The sequence below is a fragment of the Esox lucius genome, chromosome 5, assembly GCF_011004845.1.
Source record: "Esox lucius isolate fEsoLuc1 chromosome 5, fEsoLuc1.pri, whole genome shotgun sequence".
Lineage (NCBI taxonomy): Eukaryota > Metazoa > Chordata > Actinopteri > Esociformes > Esocidae > Esox > Esox lucius.
Genome location: NC_047573.1, coordinates 36,155,311 through 36,172,387, shown reverse-complemented (window position 1 = coordinate 36,172,387; position 17,077 = coordinate 36,155,311). Strand labels below are relative to the sequence as shown.

Here is a 17,077-nt window from a genome sequence, read left to right as displayed (position 1 = left end):
CAGTAAAGTAATGACGGCTCAACAGCTCAGAGGCTGTCCACGTGCACTCAAACTATCTGCACTTACATTGCTGCTATTAATTATTAAACCTGTTGCTAATCCACTTTACCTTTCACTGTACTGTTTATAACTGATGTATGCATGTGCATTTTTTTAATGTTATTTTTATTTGGTTTGATTTAGTATGTGTTTATTAGAGACCAACCAGACCAGTTTAGCAAAAGGCCAGAGTCCCCTTTTGATGACTTAAATAGCTGTAATGGGTGTAAACAAAGACCAGCTCTATGGCAAGTGTGAATCTTTCAAGACTTTTTTCTCAGAACCAAGTAGAGCAGATTATTAACTCTTTTAAAGCAATAAACTTGTTTAAAGCAATCTTTACCATAACTTCATCAAACAATATTGTATTATATACCATTACAAAGCTCTGAATCTGGACCTATAGAAAATGTTAAAACAAACACAAATTCTGCAATACAACCTTGTTCCTGAATTCTGTCACATACTTCGTTCATCGAGACCCAATGTGTGATTTAAGTGTTCCCTTAATTTTTTTGAGCAATGTATATGAGCTTGAAGAGGTTGGATCAGCGCAAGCAGCATAGCCAAGTAGAGATGAAGGAAGTCAAGAGTGGGGTTGAGTGATTACAGGCATCTGTAACCCAACACAGGTAAGTTCAATTTTAAAGTAAAAGAGAATAACCTCCTTGAAATGTAATAATTTCTAAGTAGTAGCAGAATGTGTCAAGAGTATTGCCCGTGCCATTTAGGATTTCTTTGTGAAATAAATAAGATTTAGTAAATTACAAAAAACTTTGGACAACCAAAACCAAAGAAATACAAGTGAATAGCAAAGCATTTACATTTCAACTGTTTTATCAGAGTTTTTGCATTATGACAAATGCAAGGGTGCCAATATATTTTTCTGTATTTGCACAGTTTAAAGATAATTTATGGAACAACAGCTAACTCTAGCGCAATGTCAGGAAGTCTATTGGATCAACATGCAGTAGCGCAACAGGCAAGCTAATCCCAGACGTACTATTACACAAACGCTAATAAGTAATTACTCCAAAATTGAAGTTTAACTATTAAACTGTACACAATTTATACACTGAAAGTTTGTCTAAAAATGTGTAAGCAGACAAAACAAGATGTCCAAAATCTTGTAGGATCCAAAACCAGAATAAGACTAAGCTTCTAGTGGCAAATTCACCCACCTTGCCAGCTGTCATTGCACACACACAGCTTCTCTCCTGTGAGGTCACAATAGCCGTGGTCAGGGCTGCCGCAGTTGTTCCTGCAGTAAGGGATGTCGCAGGCCTCACCCTTCCAGTACTTTTCACATTCGCAGTAGACACGGCTGGCAATAGAGTTCCCCGTGGTGCATTTCCCGTGGCCCGAGCAGTTGTTCGGGCAGGAATTGATCCTGTAATGAAAACAAACAATGAAATAAACAAGGCACAGATTTCTCATTACCAAAGCATTACATGAAACATTTCTAGTAGAAACATTGAAGGAATGGGCAAAGGACATGCTTTCAGTATGTCCTTATGCCCATAACCATCGAGCTCCTATGCAACAAGTCAAATTCAAGGATTTTCAGTACTTTTCAAGCAGAAATTGGCAATTTTTTAAGACCTCAGTTTCATATTAAGATGTTTTATTATGTGGACTCAGGTATTTCAAACCTATTTTAAATATTTTGCACAACAACTAAGAATAAGGCACTTTGAGTCCTTCCCAATGGCATTTGCATTCAAACGATTATTTCATTCAATGCCAAGGTATACACATTCAGCCTCACATTAATTATCGGGGGGCATGTCCTCATCACACTCTTGCCTCCCTCAACTGAATTAACTGGTATTGAGCCACAACAATGTGATAAAATAAGTTAAATGTAGTTACTAAATAAAGTCAACAAAAACCTTAAATGGTAATAAACTGATTCTCTGTCCATGTAGAACTTAAGAAAATAAGATACAGGAAAAATAAATAAGCTTTTTATGCATCCCTAACATAATTGGGATGAACAACTTTTTACATGTACTAAATGTACTAATTTTCTTATATTGAAATAAAATGTAATGTGATTCTGAAAGTATCCCAAGGGTAGGTACAAATGAACAAACATTTGTTTTTTTCTTGAAGGTTTCATGTTATGCTTAACTCTGGGTTGTTGGTGCCATAATTTGGCCTTCATCGCGATTTATATCGGAGTTAATCTGGGTTGGATAATAGTGTGTGCAAACCAGCCAGAGGGCCCCCAACAGGTCACTGAGAAAAGCAAGTAAATTGTCTAAAATTGTTTCAAGGACTTTTCAAGAACCAGATGGAGGAAGAAATCCTGATACTTGACTTTCTGCCCTTCAAACTGATGTGCCGCAAGCACTTTTCCTGAGCAATTCATGCATTTCAGAGTATCATTTTAGAGTAAGAATGTTTATCAGAGATCAGATTCAAATGGGCTTACATCATTTAAACGACGTAAGGTAAACCAGATAATACTTGAAGATTGCTGCTACTTTACATTGTAATGTATATTTTTGTTTTATATTTTTTTTCTTTCTTACTGCAAAGCTGTGTGCCATGATACAAGAATGTAATTGTTCAGAATGACACTGTTATTCGGTGCATTTGACAAATAACATTTTGAACTTGAATTTGCTGCAGAGTAACCTCGCTGCTCTGGACTGTGCACATCCCTTTCATCTATTCTGTGTAACAAAACGCTGCTATTGGCCAGGACATTTTTATCTTTACAATAACTGTCTATAAACATAGTTGTGTAAGAAGTTGGCTAGATGCAGATGATGCCCTTTCCTCTGTGTCAAATACATGAGATAATATTTTCTCTCAATTGGAAAGCAAGACATACTCATTCTGGAAGTGGGCTGCAAAATTGACTGATAAAAGGATCAAGCCTTTGGCAAAAACCTTTGTAATTACTAAGGTTGTGAAACATAATGCGTTAATGTGTGCGATAAATAAAAAATGCTTAACCATGTACATTTTTACAGTTTCAAACATAGTTAGTGCTTGACTTGGGCAGGAGCCCTCACTTATTGACTTGCAACAGTGTGCGGTACACTTTATTGGCACTTGACTTGTGTTGGAGTTGTGCGGAGCGCTTAACTTCAACTTCTCTCAATACAACAAAGAGTAACCAACACATTCCTGTTGTGAATCTTTTTAATTCGCCACTTGTCTGTGAATCCTGCCTAACAGCGCATTACCTACTTGTACGTTAGACCACAGTCTGCACTGTTACAAGAAAAACTGGTCCCGAGACACTATGTGCATGCGAATCCTCCTGTTATTCGTGTACGTGACGATAACTGACTTTTTCGTCTAGTGAAAAGACAAGAGAATCATGGAAACCCCTCCTCTTTTACTGTGCAAAGGGTTGTGGTCTATACTACCCCAAAAAGCATGCACAGGTGCATATTTAAAAAATCCATCAGAAATAAACACAATTTAACCATAAACTGTTTTATTTTAGTCTTACAATAACGTAGCTACTTAAACATGTTGCCAGCAAAGTTTCTGTCTATCCAGAACAAATTATTATGCATAATTTTTCAAATCCAATCATACTTAGGATGGGGAATATGAACAATATGGGTAGAAGTATTAAATATTACAGATACAATATCAGTGTAATATGCCTATGACTGGTACTGCCTGCACAATTAATCGAAATATAATCGAGATTTTGACAGGTGCAATATGCAAATCGCCAACTTATGGGATTTTCTGCTCCAAAAAAGGTGAATGATATGCACATCACGTGAGACAACGGGCATGCATTGTACATCCGTAATAGTTTTTATTGCGGGTGCCGTAGGTATTTTTGTAGATTACTTAAATACCTGGACTAGTTTTGTTTAAAAAAACTTTATGGTTTTTCAATGTTAGTTTGAGTAAACACTGCAACTTCTAGCGAAGACATCTGCTTCAAGTTAGCAAGTGGCACCAAGATATATTTTCCCACAAACACAATAGCATGGTAATTAAATGTTTCGGCTTCAATGTAGCCTTTAAACAGATATGGCAACGGCACAAACACAGCAAACGCCATTGCCTTAAATGAGCAGTTAAACAAATAGTTTGACACAGGCTGCATCTTCAAATTGGTAATAAGTGTAAACACTGAACTTTAACTACATTTGTATTCAGTTTAATAGCACATTATGTAGGTTATGATCTCTATTTTTAAGCTAGATTATCTGTTTACACCCATGAAACAAATAATAACCGTAATTAGAATATTTGTCAAAGAAATAGCAATTACATTTTGTATCCAAATCATGCAGCCCTAAATGGTACATACCAAGGAATAATAAACATACACTGAATGTACATAAAAAGACATCAGAGCAACTGGTATATTCATATGTGATCAGTATGATCATAGATCAGTGTTGCGCTGGTTGAGAAGCCTTATTGCCTGAGCGAAAAAACTGTTTGTGAGTCTGGAAGTGAGTGCTCCGGTAGCATCTACCAGATGGCAGCAGTGTGGGTGGCTGCTGATTTTCCGTGCTTTCCTATGGCATCATGTATAGTAGATGCCTTGCACGGAGGGGATATGGAAACCAATGACACGTTCCGCAGACTTCACCACCCTCTGCCGTACCAGGCAGTAATGCAGCCTGAAGATGCTCTCAATGGGGCACCTGTAGAAGTGGGAGTTTTTAGACATACCAATTTTTTAGTCATTTTTGGGCAGTTGTCACTGCCGAGTTCGGATGTGACATCATCCTTGATGAACACACCGAGAAACCTGAAGTCAGAGCCTCTCTCCACGTCAGCTCCATCAATGTGTATGACCCCCCCCCCCCCTTCCTGAAGTCCATCATCATGCAATCAGTGATGCAGATGTTGAGCATTGTTGGATGTGAGACCCAGGATGTTCTGTCGTCTGCAAATTTAAGAACATTGTTGGAGCTGTGTGTGGCCACGCAATCATGGTGAACAGGGGAGTACAGTAAGGGACTGAGTACACAGCCCTGGGGGGCTCCGATTCCCAGGGTCAGTGCAGAGGAGGTGAGGTTGCCCAATCTAACCACTTGGGGTCAGCCCATAAAGAAATCCGGGATCCAATTGCAAAAGAGGTGTTAAGTCCCAGGGGCCTCAGCTTAGGAACAAGCTTTAACAGGCACCATAGTGTTGAATGCTGAGCTGTAGTCCACAAACAGCATCCTCACGTATATGTTGCTTTTTTCCAGTTGAGGGTGGTGTCTGTCGTCAGGGCGATGGCATCGTCTGTAGATCTATTGCCGTGGTATGCAAATTGAAAGGGGTCCAAGGTGTAGGGAAGGGTGGAGCAGATGTGGGTTCTGACCAGCTCCTCGAACAACTTCATGATGATGGAGGTCAGTGCTACAGGGCGGTAGTCATTCAGGTAGGTGATGGAATGTTTCTTCAGTACAGGGACGATGGCAGTCTGTTTGAAGCATGAAGGGACTACAGACAGAGAGAGGGAGAGGTTGAATATGGAGGTGAAAACCTCTGCTAGTTGGTCGGCACACCCCATGAGGACACGTCCTGAAATGCTATCTGGCCCTGGTGACACAGCTCTCCTCACGTCAGCTGTGGTTAGGGAGAGTGCAGTCATCCTGGTCCTCAGCATGCCTTTCAGAAGGAATTGTGTTAGGTGCCTCAAACCATGCTTAGGAGTTGAGCTTGCCTTGGACGGAGGTGGCAGGCTGGGCATCATTGCTGTTTCTACCTTTATATTCAGTGATGTGTTGCAGTCCACACCATATGCATCTCTGGTCAAAGCTGTGGTAGTTAGACTTCAACTTATCCTTTTTGTCTCTTTTGGCATCTCTGATGGACTTCCATAGGTCAAACCTGGACCTCCTCAGAGCCTCCAGGTTCTGGAACTATAAGCAGAGGACTGTGCTCTGAGCATAGCACAAATATTACCATTAACCCAGGGCTTTTGGTTGGGGAAAAGTCCGAACATCTCCCCTTGGGACAACATTATCGATGCAGTTGGAGATATATGCTGAGAAAGAGTCTGAGTATTCATCAAGCACTAGTACTTTATTTTGGTTATGATTAACCTAACCCTTTTTATTTTAAGAATTAAGTACTTTATGACAAATGTCAAGAATCTTCTTGATAATAAACATTTACAGTACAACTTCATTTTTTCTATCAAAAATCTTTTGAAATGTTTGGATTCTTGAATGTAAATGTGATTTGCAAATATAAAAAACTTTTTTTAAAGTGTGTGGAAAATGTTGGTTGCAACATGCATGTTGAAATGGTGCAAAAATAATAACTAGCTCAAATACTTACGAGTAAAATATTTCAAATCCTGTTAGGTTGTAGGCAGCGTCGCTGAAAAAGTGCAGTAGTGCATAACCCGAGTTGGTCTCCACTTCAGGAACGGTCTCATTTCCCCTGATCTCTGGAACAATGAGACCACTGCAGACAAAAGGGGGGGATCGGGTTTTGGAATGACTTGGTGACTTCTAAATAAACAACCATGTACACCTTTCTGTACACACCAAATGTAGCCTGGGTGCCAATCCACAACATGCAGGAACAAATATTCTGTATTATTGCAGGCCAATTACATAGACAATTTTTAGGTCCAATACCAACTATCAAGAGACAAAATTGGGAAATTATGAACAGAGTAAGCGTTTTGGGAATAATACTGTTGCAACTGGTATTGTGTTAAACTATTTGATTTACACACACACACACGTTCAAAAGTTTGGGGACATTTAGAAATGTGCTTGTTTTTGAAAGAGAAGCATATTTTTTTGTCCATTAAAATAACATCAAATTGATCAGAAATACAGTGCAGACACTGTTAATGTTGTAAACAAGAAAATAAACCAGGCAAGCTGGCATGCGATAAGAAGGGATGAATGGTGTTGCCCTCGCTGGATTTGAACCAGGGTCTCCTATATGAAAGGCTATGTCTTTAACCACAATGCCACATAGCTATACATGTGCAGAGTGTCGGTAAACTTCTCCACTGTTAAAACAGGTAGTCGAAACATGGCAGGTTTGTTTCTTTAGAATCACTCCATGGCTGGTTTCTTTCTTTCAGAAAACACTGAACGCATTGGCTGAATCTCAAATCACATATTACATACTACATGTAAGTACTTTGCGGATGATGATGAAATACTGTTTTGTATATAGTAAACTAGTATGCCAGTATTGTGACAGATTGGGACATACTACCTCGTCATAAAATTGCGTCTCGACATTAGATAATTTAGCCATGCATAAACATCACTAACAAGTTTTAATATTTAGCTAGACAACATTAAGCATTTTTGTAAACTGACTAATGTTTCTTATTAAGTTTACTTCCACCACAAACAGCATCTATGAACTGTATGGCTTTTGCATCTGGCTGTATTAACAGCTTATTAGCTAGTAATAGGCCTAATTTGCTTTGACTGCAGACAGGCTCAAACACTGGTCCCCTGCGTGAGAGTCCATGTCTCTAACCACTAGCCTATTTAACAAGGGGTAGTCAGACAGTCATTCACTCTTCATGGCCGGCTCCACTTACGCGTTCCGGCAAATATGGGTATGTGGTAACATGGCAACAGACCATGATCAAAAAACCTATCCAAGATCAAAATACCTGCCCCTACCCTCAGAAAGAATATTGGTGATGAGTTATAATCATGAGCCTGGTTGGGGTTACGAAGACATGTCCAAGCAATTTGAAGAATATTCAATTGACCGACAGATCGTCTAGAAAAGGAGGACATTTCAGACCATTGGCAATCTACGTAGATCAGGTCAACAAAATGAAAGTCATCACATTAAGGCATAAATTGAAAAACAAACCTATCAAAATGCTGGTGGGGGGACTTGAAATGGGCCATGCATGCAAGAAACCCTTTGAAAATGACCAAAAATTAAGCAGTACTGTAAAGAAAAGCGTGCAGCTCTCAGTCGATGTAAGACAAGGCACAAGAATCATTTACTTGGTCAGATCAGGGACTTGAACCAGCATTTATTAGTTACAAACCTGCACACTGACCACTACGCTAACGCGTGAGTAAGCATAGCTTGACATCACTAAAGTGAAATTCCTTGAATGAGAGATGAGCCTCCCTAAAAGTAACTTAGGTCAAACCTAGGGGAGTCCATGCATAATTTTACAAAACATTCTCCTAATGTCTCCTGTTTTTGTTAAAAATTAAAAGTCAAATAAGGAGGGATAATGTTTTTCCAGTTTCACACACAAACACGAGAGTTGGTGTGATATGGTGTTATTTGAATATGCCAACTCCCACTGTGACATAGGTAGACTGTAGGATAGCAAATATGAAATATTAAAATTAACCTTCCTAATTAAACTTATTGTTCAATTTATTTTTGTAACAATTTATTTTATGTAAAGGATTTTTGGGATATTTCTTTTAAAGAAACATGTGGATTAACAGACTGGCATGCAATCAAAATGCGCCCTATACTTTCAATGCATTTTCCAGCAAAATGTGCCAACTATTAGGACAAAATCTAAGTGGGCAAACTGCACTGACCCTACAACTGTGTTGCTGCACTTAACTAAGTGTGTAAACCTAATAACAATCTGTAAGCCTAATTATAATCTGGTGCTTTGTAGTACAATTCAAATAGTGCAAGGGCATTGACTTCGATATCTTCAGGAATTAATCTTATGTGGATGAACGGCTACAGGTGTCCTACTCTTTTTTAAATTAATGGAATCAACAAAGTAATTGTGCATGTCACACCGCAGAGGTAACATACAATGGAAGCCCTACAATTACACTGCAGCGCCGTAGACAGACATTATGTACTGCCATTCAACTCACCTGAACACAGCAACCAGCGGAGCGTAAATCGAATCTCCATCATAGACGTACATGTGGTCCCAGCTGCATTCCGTCGCAAAGTGGTTAAATCTTAGACGAAGGACTGCATTTGGGCTGAAAGAGAAAGTTAAACATGGTATCAATGAATTCCAAGTGTCTGGTCCAGATTCCAAGTGGCATGGTGAGGAGAGACCACACAAAGAGAGCATGCTAGCATTATACAATACTAATGCACAAAGTGCTAGATTGGGAAAATAGGATAAGACTGCAGAACAAGCTAATTTGAAGAAGTTGCCACTAACCATATACTTAGGATCAGATTCCACAGGCCCAGGTACTACGTTACCATTACCATTAAGAGGAATTGTAACAGACCCTGGACCAGGCCTTATATTATTCACTATTGGACCAGGCTTTACACATTCACTATTGCACAGCTGACCTCTGCACCTGACCGTGGACTTTAGACTGTTGTGGGTCTGTGGTTAAAGTCAGCTGCGTGACTCCTACCTAAAAAGTTTCTGTCATGACCAAGTTAAGTTCTAAAGTCACTGAAGAGCTACTAACAAGAACTTCACTTAAAAGGGTAAAGGATGAAAACTAATTGGGACATTAACATTTAAGTCATTCAGTAGACACTTATCCATGTACAGAAAATACATGCATTATTTTCTCCAACACAGACCAACAACCTTGCTGTTTGTAAGCATCATGCTCTACCAACTAAGATACAAACCTGATTCCAAAAAAGTAGGGACACTGTACAATTGTGAATAAAAACAGAATGCAATGATGTGGAAGTTTCAAATTTCAATATTTTATTCAGAATACAACATAAATGACATATCAAATGTTTAAACTGAGAAAATGTATCACTTTAAGGGAAAAATAAGTTGATTTTAAATTTCATGGCATCAACACATCTCAAAAAAGTTGGGACAAGGCCATGTTTACCACTGTGTGGCATCCCCTCTTCTTTTTATAACAGACTGCAAACATCTGGGGACTGAGACAAGTTGCTCAAGTTTATGAATAGGAATGTTGTCCCATCCTTGTCTAATACAGGCTTCTAGATGCTCAACTGTCTTAGGTCTTCTTTGTCGCACCTTCCTCTTTATGATGCGCCAAATGTTTTCTAGGGGTGAAAGATCTGGACTGCAGGCTGGCCATTTCAGTACCCGGATCCTTCTTCTATGCAGCCATGACATTGTAATTGATGCAGTATGTGGTCTGGCATTGTCATGTTGGAAAATGCAAGGTCTTCCCTGAAAGAGACTACGTCTGGATGGTAGCATATGTTGTTCTAGAACTTGGATATAATTGTCAGCATTGATGGTGCCTTTCCAGATGTGTAGGCTGCCCATGCCACACGCACTCATGCAACCCCATACCATCAGAGATGCAGGCTTCTGAACTGAGCGCTGATAACAACTTGTCCTCGTCCTCTTTAGTCCAGATGACATGGGGTCCCAGTTTTCCAAAATTAACTTCAAATTTTGATTCGTCTGACCACAGAACACTTTTCCACAGTCCATTTTAAATGATCCTTGGCCCAGAGAAAATGCCTGCGCTTCTGGATCCTGTTTAGATACGGCTTCTTTTTTGGCCTATAGAGTTTTAGCCGGCAACGGCGAATGGCACGGTGGATTGTGTTCACCGACAATGTTTTCTGGAAGTATTCCTGAACCCATGTTGTGATTTCCATTACAGTATCATTCCTGTATGTGATGCAGTGCCGTCTGAGGGCCCGAAGATCACAGGCATCCAGTATGGTTGTCCGGCCTTGACCCTTACGCACAGAGATTGTTCCAGATTCTCTGAATCTTTGGATGATATTATGCACTGCAGATGATGATAACTTCAAACTCTTTGCAATTTTTCTCTGAGAAGCTCCTTTCTGATATTGCTCCACTATTTTTCGCTGCAGCATTGGGGCCTCTGCCCATCTTGACTTCTGAGAGACACTGCCACTCTGAGAGGCTCTTTTTATACCCAATCATGTTGCCAATTGACATAATAAGTTGCAAATTGGTCCTCCAGCTGTCCCTTATCTGTACATTTAACTTTTCCGGCCTCTTATTGCTACCTGTCCCAACTTTTTTGGAATGTGTAGCTCTCATTAAATCCAAAATGAGCCAATATTTGGCATGACATTACAAAATGTCTCACTTTCAACATTTGATATGTTATCTATATTCTATGGTGAATTATATATAAGTATATGAGATTTGTAAATTATTCTATTCCTTTTTTACTCATAATTTGTACAGTGTCCCAACTTTTTTGGAATCGGGTTTGTACATGGGTGTCCATACTATTTCTCAATCCATTCCTATGGCACTTCAATGGAGAGACAAGGATATGCAACAGTGTTCAAGAATACTTACTAGCCCTCAATTAGCCAGGTGCACTTGGTCTTGTATTTGTAGTTGATCGGACCATCTGTAAGGTAACCTGTTGGCTCTGTCAATCTAAAACACAGATGAACAACATCAGATCATCAGTTCACTCCAATGGTGTCTATCACACACATCATATTTGCACAGGATGTAGCGTTAACTAGGTGGACTCTATAAACCAATCACTTCATGTTTCAGAGGCGGTCATGAATTTGTTTTGTAACATTGCAAGGAGCTTCACGCATAGGTCTAGCTTGATTAGTGTTTTAAATACTTCAATAGCAAGAATTTCCTGACCAGTCCAATTTCATGAGCTTTTGTGCAAGTAGTTTGCTTAATAAATTGCTATGAAAGCCCACTAAGTAGGCAAATGTTAGGCTATAGCTGGCCTATGCACAGTAAATGCTATTTGTGGGCCTAACACATGCAGTGTACAGATTTTTATTGTTATTAATGAGAGTAGTTTAAAACTGTATAACAGGATGGCTCTGGTCCACAGGTTTTTTGGTTGACAGATGCTTTGATGCTAAAGGATATTGGAACATGCATACATGTAACTTCTATTGTAAAGGCTTTGTAGCAATTATAGAACAAATTAGGCAATGCCCTTTTCAAATTGGAGGTCACAGGAGTTCTCACATCTCACAAAGTTAGAGGTGGAATGCAATTTTTTGGTCGACTTATTCCAACAATTTTTTACACCACCATGTTATCGATTTGAGATCATGTCAAAATTGTCTTGAGAGGTGAATTTCGGAGTCACAACTTCCAGCATGTATTGGGTGGAAACCGACTTCTCCTGAGCAATGAGTGAGGACCTGAATAAAAATATGTCAGCTTAAGTATTTTTCTATTAACTCATGGATCATTATGCTCCACCTGCAACTAGTGTTGAAAATAAATAAAGTTACTGTGATGTAAAGGTTACCTTTAGTTGAAAATTGTCTAACAAGACTTTACACTAGCTAAGGTGTAACAGCTGTGTCTGGATATTTGTTCAGGCAAATAAAATGAATTTCCAAATACTTAAATATAATAGAAAGATATATTTTGCATAAATAACAGAAAAACTATCAATCTCAGTCATAATAATTAAGTCCATTTGACACAACTGTATGAATGATTGTTCCATTACTATTGCTGCCTGTACTGCAGTGGAAACGTTGTTTATGCTGCCTGCTGCAGTGAAAAATTAAGTGATACAGAACATGCAATAATAAACCCCTATGATACAGTGTGTGGTGTTTGTTGGTAGGCTAGAATCCAGAAGTAAATACTTACTTGAATCTTCCTTGACAGTGTTGACATTGGTCCCCAACCCATCCTCGATCACAGACGCATGTCCCATTGATACATTTTCCAGAAAGGCAATTCTTATCACATGATTTCGCTGGGGAGGCATTAGTGAAAAGCACCAAGTACAACACAACGTAGAAAAGGAGATATCTGTTGATACCTTGCAGTCCACAGTATGAGTATTGCCTTGGTCTGAGTATGAACAGTTCAGTCCAACTATTTCCTCTAGCATCCATTTTACCGTTTGAAAAAGTCAAAAACCGGGGCCTTTATTTGGAAAGCTTCTCGAGTCCTGGTACCCAGATTGTTTTAATTAACTACCCCGGGGATCCGTTCGAGTATTAACCGTGAACATTCTGATATGCATGATCAAATCATCATCGTGTCATTTATATTTTAACTTACCGTATAAAATATAATTAATTAAAATGTAAGAAAATATAGTTAATCAAAAAAAGGCTGGCTTATACAGACACGAAAATTCACAAAATTGTGCGTTCGTCAAATTTTAGGAGTGAAAGAATTTACTTCAAGCTACCTCCTGCAGTTATGGGTGGAAAAATCCATCCACAGCACAATACTGAAACGGAAAACAATTTGGAGGCGACGCGTAGTTCTTAATTAGACTAGCAAACGTTACTTGAGGATATTGCAGCATTCACATCTTATTCAATAACATCTAGGTGACTATCTGTTCCAAAATACACATTCAGCAGCCATTTTAACGCGTAAACAGTTCGGTTCAATGATTTCGTAAAGGAATATTTGGCTATGCGGTATAGCTATTCGTTCTATTTAGATAATAACGTGTGCGCAACAAAATGTTAACATAATCCTGCCGGCCACTCTTTAAGGGAACAATATAGGATTAGAAAATAAAAATCGCTTTTTAATTGTAGTCCCGGATCCATGGGACGATTGCAGTAGTAGCAGTCAATATGGATGTTGCTAGTAGTGTTCTTTGAGATGGGGGATTTAGCAAAGCTTTGTAAATACCAAGTTTACTCATTTTTTCCTGCACTGCCTTTGTAGCGACGTTAACGTTACAGGTTGAAGCTGAGGATAAGGCCTTTGATGTCGCAATGGTTTCTTGATAATCCAAACGAAAACCACAAATCAAATGACGAGGATTTTGGACCCACGACCACTAGATATCCACAGGGCGAAATAGTTAACGCTAACGCAAGTGATAGGATTGTTACATAGAGATTGTTAGAGAGCGTACGTAAAACTAAATACCTTATAACATTGACATATAAATTAAAGGAATATTTTAAGTCTGTGACTTCCCACTTCATTGGATCCCTGTTGAGGTCCCTGTTGTGATCACATCTCCAGCTTGGACATAGTGAACTGCCAATAATTAAAAAAAAGTTCCACATGCTGTTGGCCAATATGGTGCTGCTTACACAAAGTCACATACAAAACTAGGAGCCAGGTAGCCCACCAGATGTATATATCTTAACCACTCCACAGTGGACCATTCTAGGATCTTACATTTATTCGAAAAACTACATTTTTCACGAATTATGGCAGTTTGGATGATAAAAACATATGTACATAGTATCCAAGCCTCCCTTTCATCTTGGGTTAGATATGTTATTTGTTGTCGCTATTATAGCACCGCTTGAATGACGTGTCCTCTTTCCATCTCTATGGAGTGTTAGCCTGAAATCTTGTAGCCTGTCTTCTTCGTCTTTTTTATATAGTTTAAGGTAGAATATATTTCGTAACGCTGCCATTCAAAGGTTGGAGTGTGAATGACACGTTTGGGAATAATCGAGTATTGACTAGGCCTATCCCCAAAACATCAACATAACAGTAATTTATATGTAAAAAGGTTAAATTCATGTCTCCAACTGAACCAGATATCTACTCTTAAAAGATAATTGTTTTTGACGGAATACAATGATATTTCAGATATAAATTAACATCACTTTACATTGTAATTTTTTTTTGTTCTTAATAAATAGCATTTTCTTTGGTTAAGCAATGTGGTGATTGAACAAATCGAGGAAACTAAAGTGCTGAATATTACTCAAGAGTCTTGACAACAATATCCTTATATTCAGTTTTCTGGTCAGGTGTAGAATGTGACCGATTATGATTTTTCAATGCTGATATCAATACAGATTGTTGAGAGACCAAAAAAGGCAATATTGATTAATTGGCTGATCATATTATTTGATAATAATGATTACAACACAGTGTACAGTATAGGCGTGACATGAGAAACAATGTGGGATAACATAAGCGTTGCTGGAGTTACTGTAGTACAAAATAGAGCAGCACTTATATACACAGGTAGGGCAAATGTACACAACCGTTCAAAAGTTTGGAGTCACTTAGAAATGTCCTTGTTTTCCATGAAAACATACAGGAGATTTGTTTGAATGGGAAATATAGCACAATGAATAGGAAAATGTAGTAATTAACAAGGTTAGAAATAATTATATTTATTTGAAATAATAATTGTGTTCTACAAAATGTGCTTTCATGAAGGAAACCTCCATTTGCAGCAATTACAGCCTTGCACACCTTTGGCATTCTAGCTGTAAATTTGTTGAGGTAATCTGAAGAGATTTCACCCCATGCTTCCTGAAGCACCTCTCAGAAATTGGATTAGCTTGATGGGCACTTCTTACGCTTATGGTCAACCTGCTCCCCCCAATAAGGTATATCTGCAGACCAGAAGTCGGTGGCGTTACTTAATATGGGGTTTCTTGAATATTAAGTTACCCCCACTGATGTTTGCCTTTGGACAGTTTAAATTGGGGTTCCTGAATATTAAGTTACGCCCACTGATGTTCGCCATTGGTCAGTTTGGGTACATCCTGGTTTGACACACGTTTCGACGCTAGGTGTCATGTATGTATGATGTCATTATGTTGAGTGTACTAATGGTGGAAGAAAAGTTAACTTAAGTTACAACTTTATCTCAGAGTCCATGTGATTTCATTCAATATCTTTTGTCAAGATATAACACTGTTCAAGCGGCTCAAGCATTGATATAGAAAACAAAAGTGTATTTGCTTTGACTACATGTTGAAAAAGCACTCTATTCTGATTTTGCTTGTACCAGTTATGTAAAATTAAATGGTATTTTCCAATACCATTTAATTGTATTTTGTTTCAGAATAGAAATTGTTTGATAACAAACAACTGAAATATATTAATTTGAAGACTGAAGGGCCACTAAAAACAGTTTTAAATGTTTTGGTTACAGTCAAGAATGAGACAATGGTGGTTTAGAAAGCTGCTGTGTGCAGTTATAATATAGACTCATGCATACATACACATGCACAGCCATACTAAATATGCCTGCCATGGGCAGTTTTTCTTTGGGTAGCCATTGCTTGGTTCTACGTGATTCAGTAGAGGGCCATCATTAGCAGGTTGATGGTTGAGAATGCTGCTTATTGCAGTTACATTATAGTTGATCTGAGCTCTACATGTTACAAAGTGAAACAGGCCTCCTTTTGCACAAGTTTATACAGGATTACCATTTATGCATTTTCCATAGATTCAACATATTACAAAAATGTGAACATGCTGTGTAAGGTACATTGTGCGGTGGGCCTGTGAGCAACAACTTCAGTGACAGCTAAACTGTTCTGAAGGTCCTTTGCCAAGACCTGTGGGTTCTGCTGTGTAGATCTGACCAGATTTCATAAAAATCATTGTAATGGTTTCTCCTTCCTTTGACTTGCACTGTTCAATTTAACAGCAATGTTTTTAAAAAGTTGAAATTGGTAACTTGAAGTGTAAAATCCTATATAGCCTGTTGCAGAAAGGTGGCAAGTTTCAATTTGCATCATGTAGAGGTCGGGTCAACATCGGTTTACAGAAATATAAATTTTTCCAGGGGTGCCTGGAACAAGCAAATTTTTTAATGAGATGGTTATGGACTTAAAACATTGTTGGGAGGAATATAAGTGTTATGTCTTGGAATTGATTATCTGAGGTCTAATTTAACCCTTATCCTTAAAGTTGATTCAATAGCATAAATTACAAATAGAACAGGTCCAAAAGTACACAACAGACATTATTGAAAGTCAATTAATATAGCTCAAAATCTTAAAGTTAATGGTATAACCTATAAAAAAAAAAATGATATGCCACTTAGACAATTAAACATTTAATTACCCCATGAAATATTCAAAACTGAACTGTTTCTTTATGTACTGTGTATTCAGCTTTGCCCATATTCTGTAGGCTTTGGTTTCACCCTATTATGTTGTATGGCCAGGTGAACACTTCCAAAACACTGTCCAGTTTACTCTTGCTAAAAATGATGTTTCTTTTCTCTTTGTCTCATCAAACGTTATTGTGTTTTCTGGATCTTGCAATTTTTGTTGTGTGGAAACCAGTATTAGCTGGTGGTTTAAAGGCAACTTATAGGTATCTTTATCAACAAAAACTATTAAAAGAGAAACGCAAAATTAACACTAAGTCCTCTTTTGTACATTTCATCCATGAATGTTTCAGTTTCTTCAAAAAGATTAAACCAAATACAATTTTTACCCTACTGCAAAGAAGATGGCTATGACA

General features: G+C 38.3%; 1 protein-coding gene across 2 annotated transcripts in view; it reads right to left on the bottom strand.

The window, feature by feature from the left end:
* atrnl1b (attractin-like 1b) overlaps nucleotides 1-13,835 on the bottom strand; it is a 264,456-nt gene extending 250,621 nt beyond the window's left edge. The window contains exons 1-5 of one of the 2 annotated variants that reach the window (XM_020045075.2): nucleotides 12,512-13,835; nucleotides 11,219-11,302; nucleotides 8,832-8,945; nucleotides 6,313-6,441; nucleotides 1,221-1,429 (exon numbers count right to left, since the gene is read on the bottom strand). In XM_020045075.2, coding sequence (XP_019900634.2) covers nucleotides 1,221-1,429; nucleotides 6,313-6,441; nucleotides 8,832-8,945; nucleotides 11,219-11,302; nucleotides 12,512-12,762 — 787 coding nt within the window. In that variant the 5' untranslated portion in view covers nucleotides 12,763-13,835. The remainder of the gene's footprint in view (nucleotides 1-1,220; nucleotides 1,430-6,312; nucleotides 6,442-8,831; nucleotides 8,946-11,218; nucleotides 11,303-12,511) is intronic. The other variant, XM_029119865.2, reaches the window with a different exon arrangement.
* Nucleotides 13,836-17,077: the final 3,242 nt, after the last annotated feature.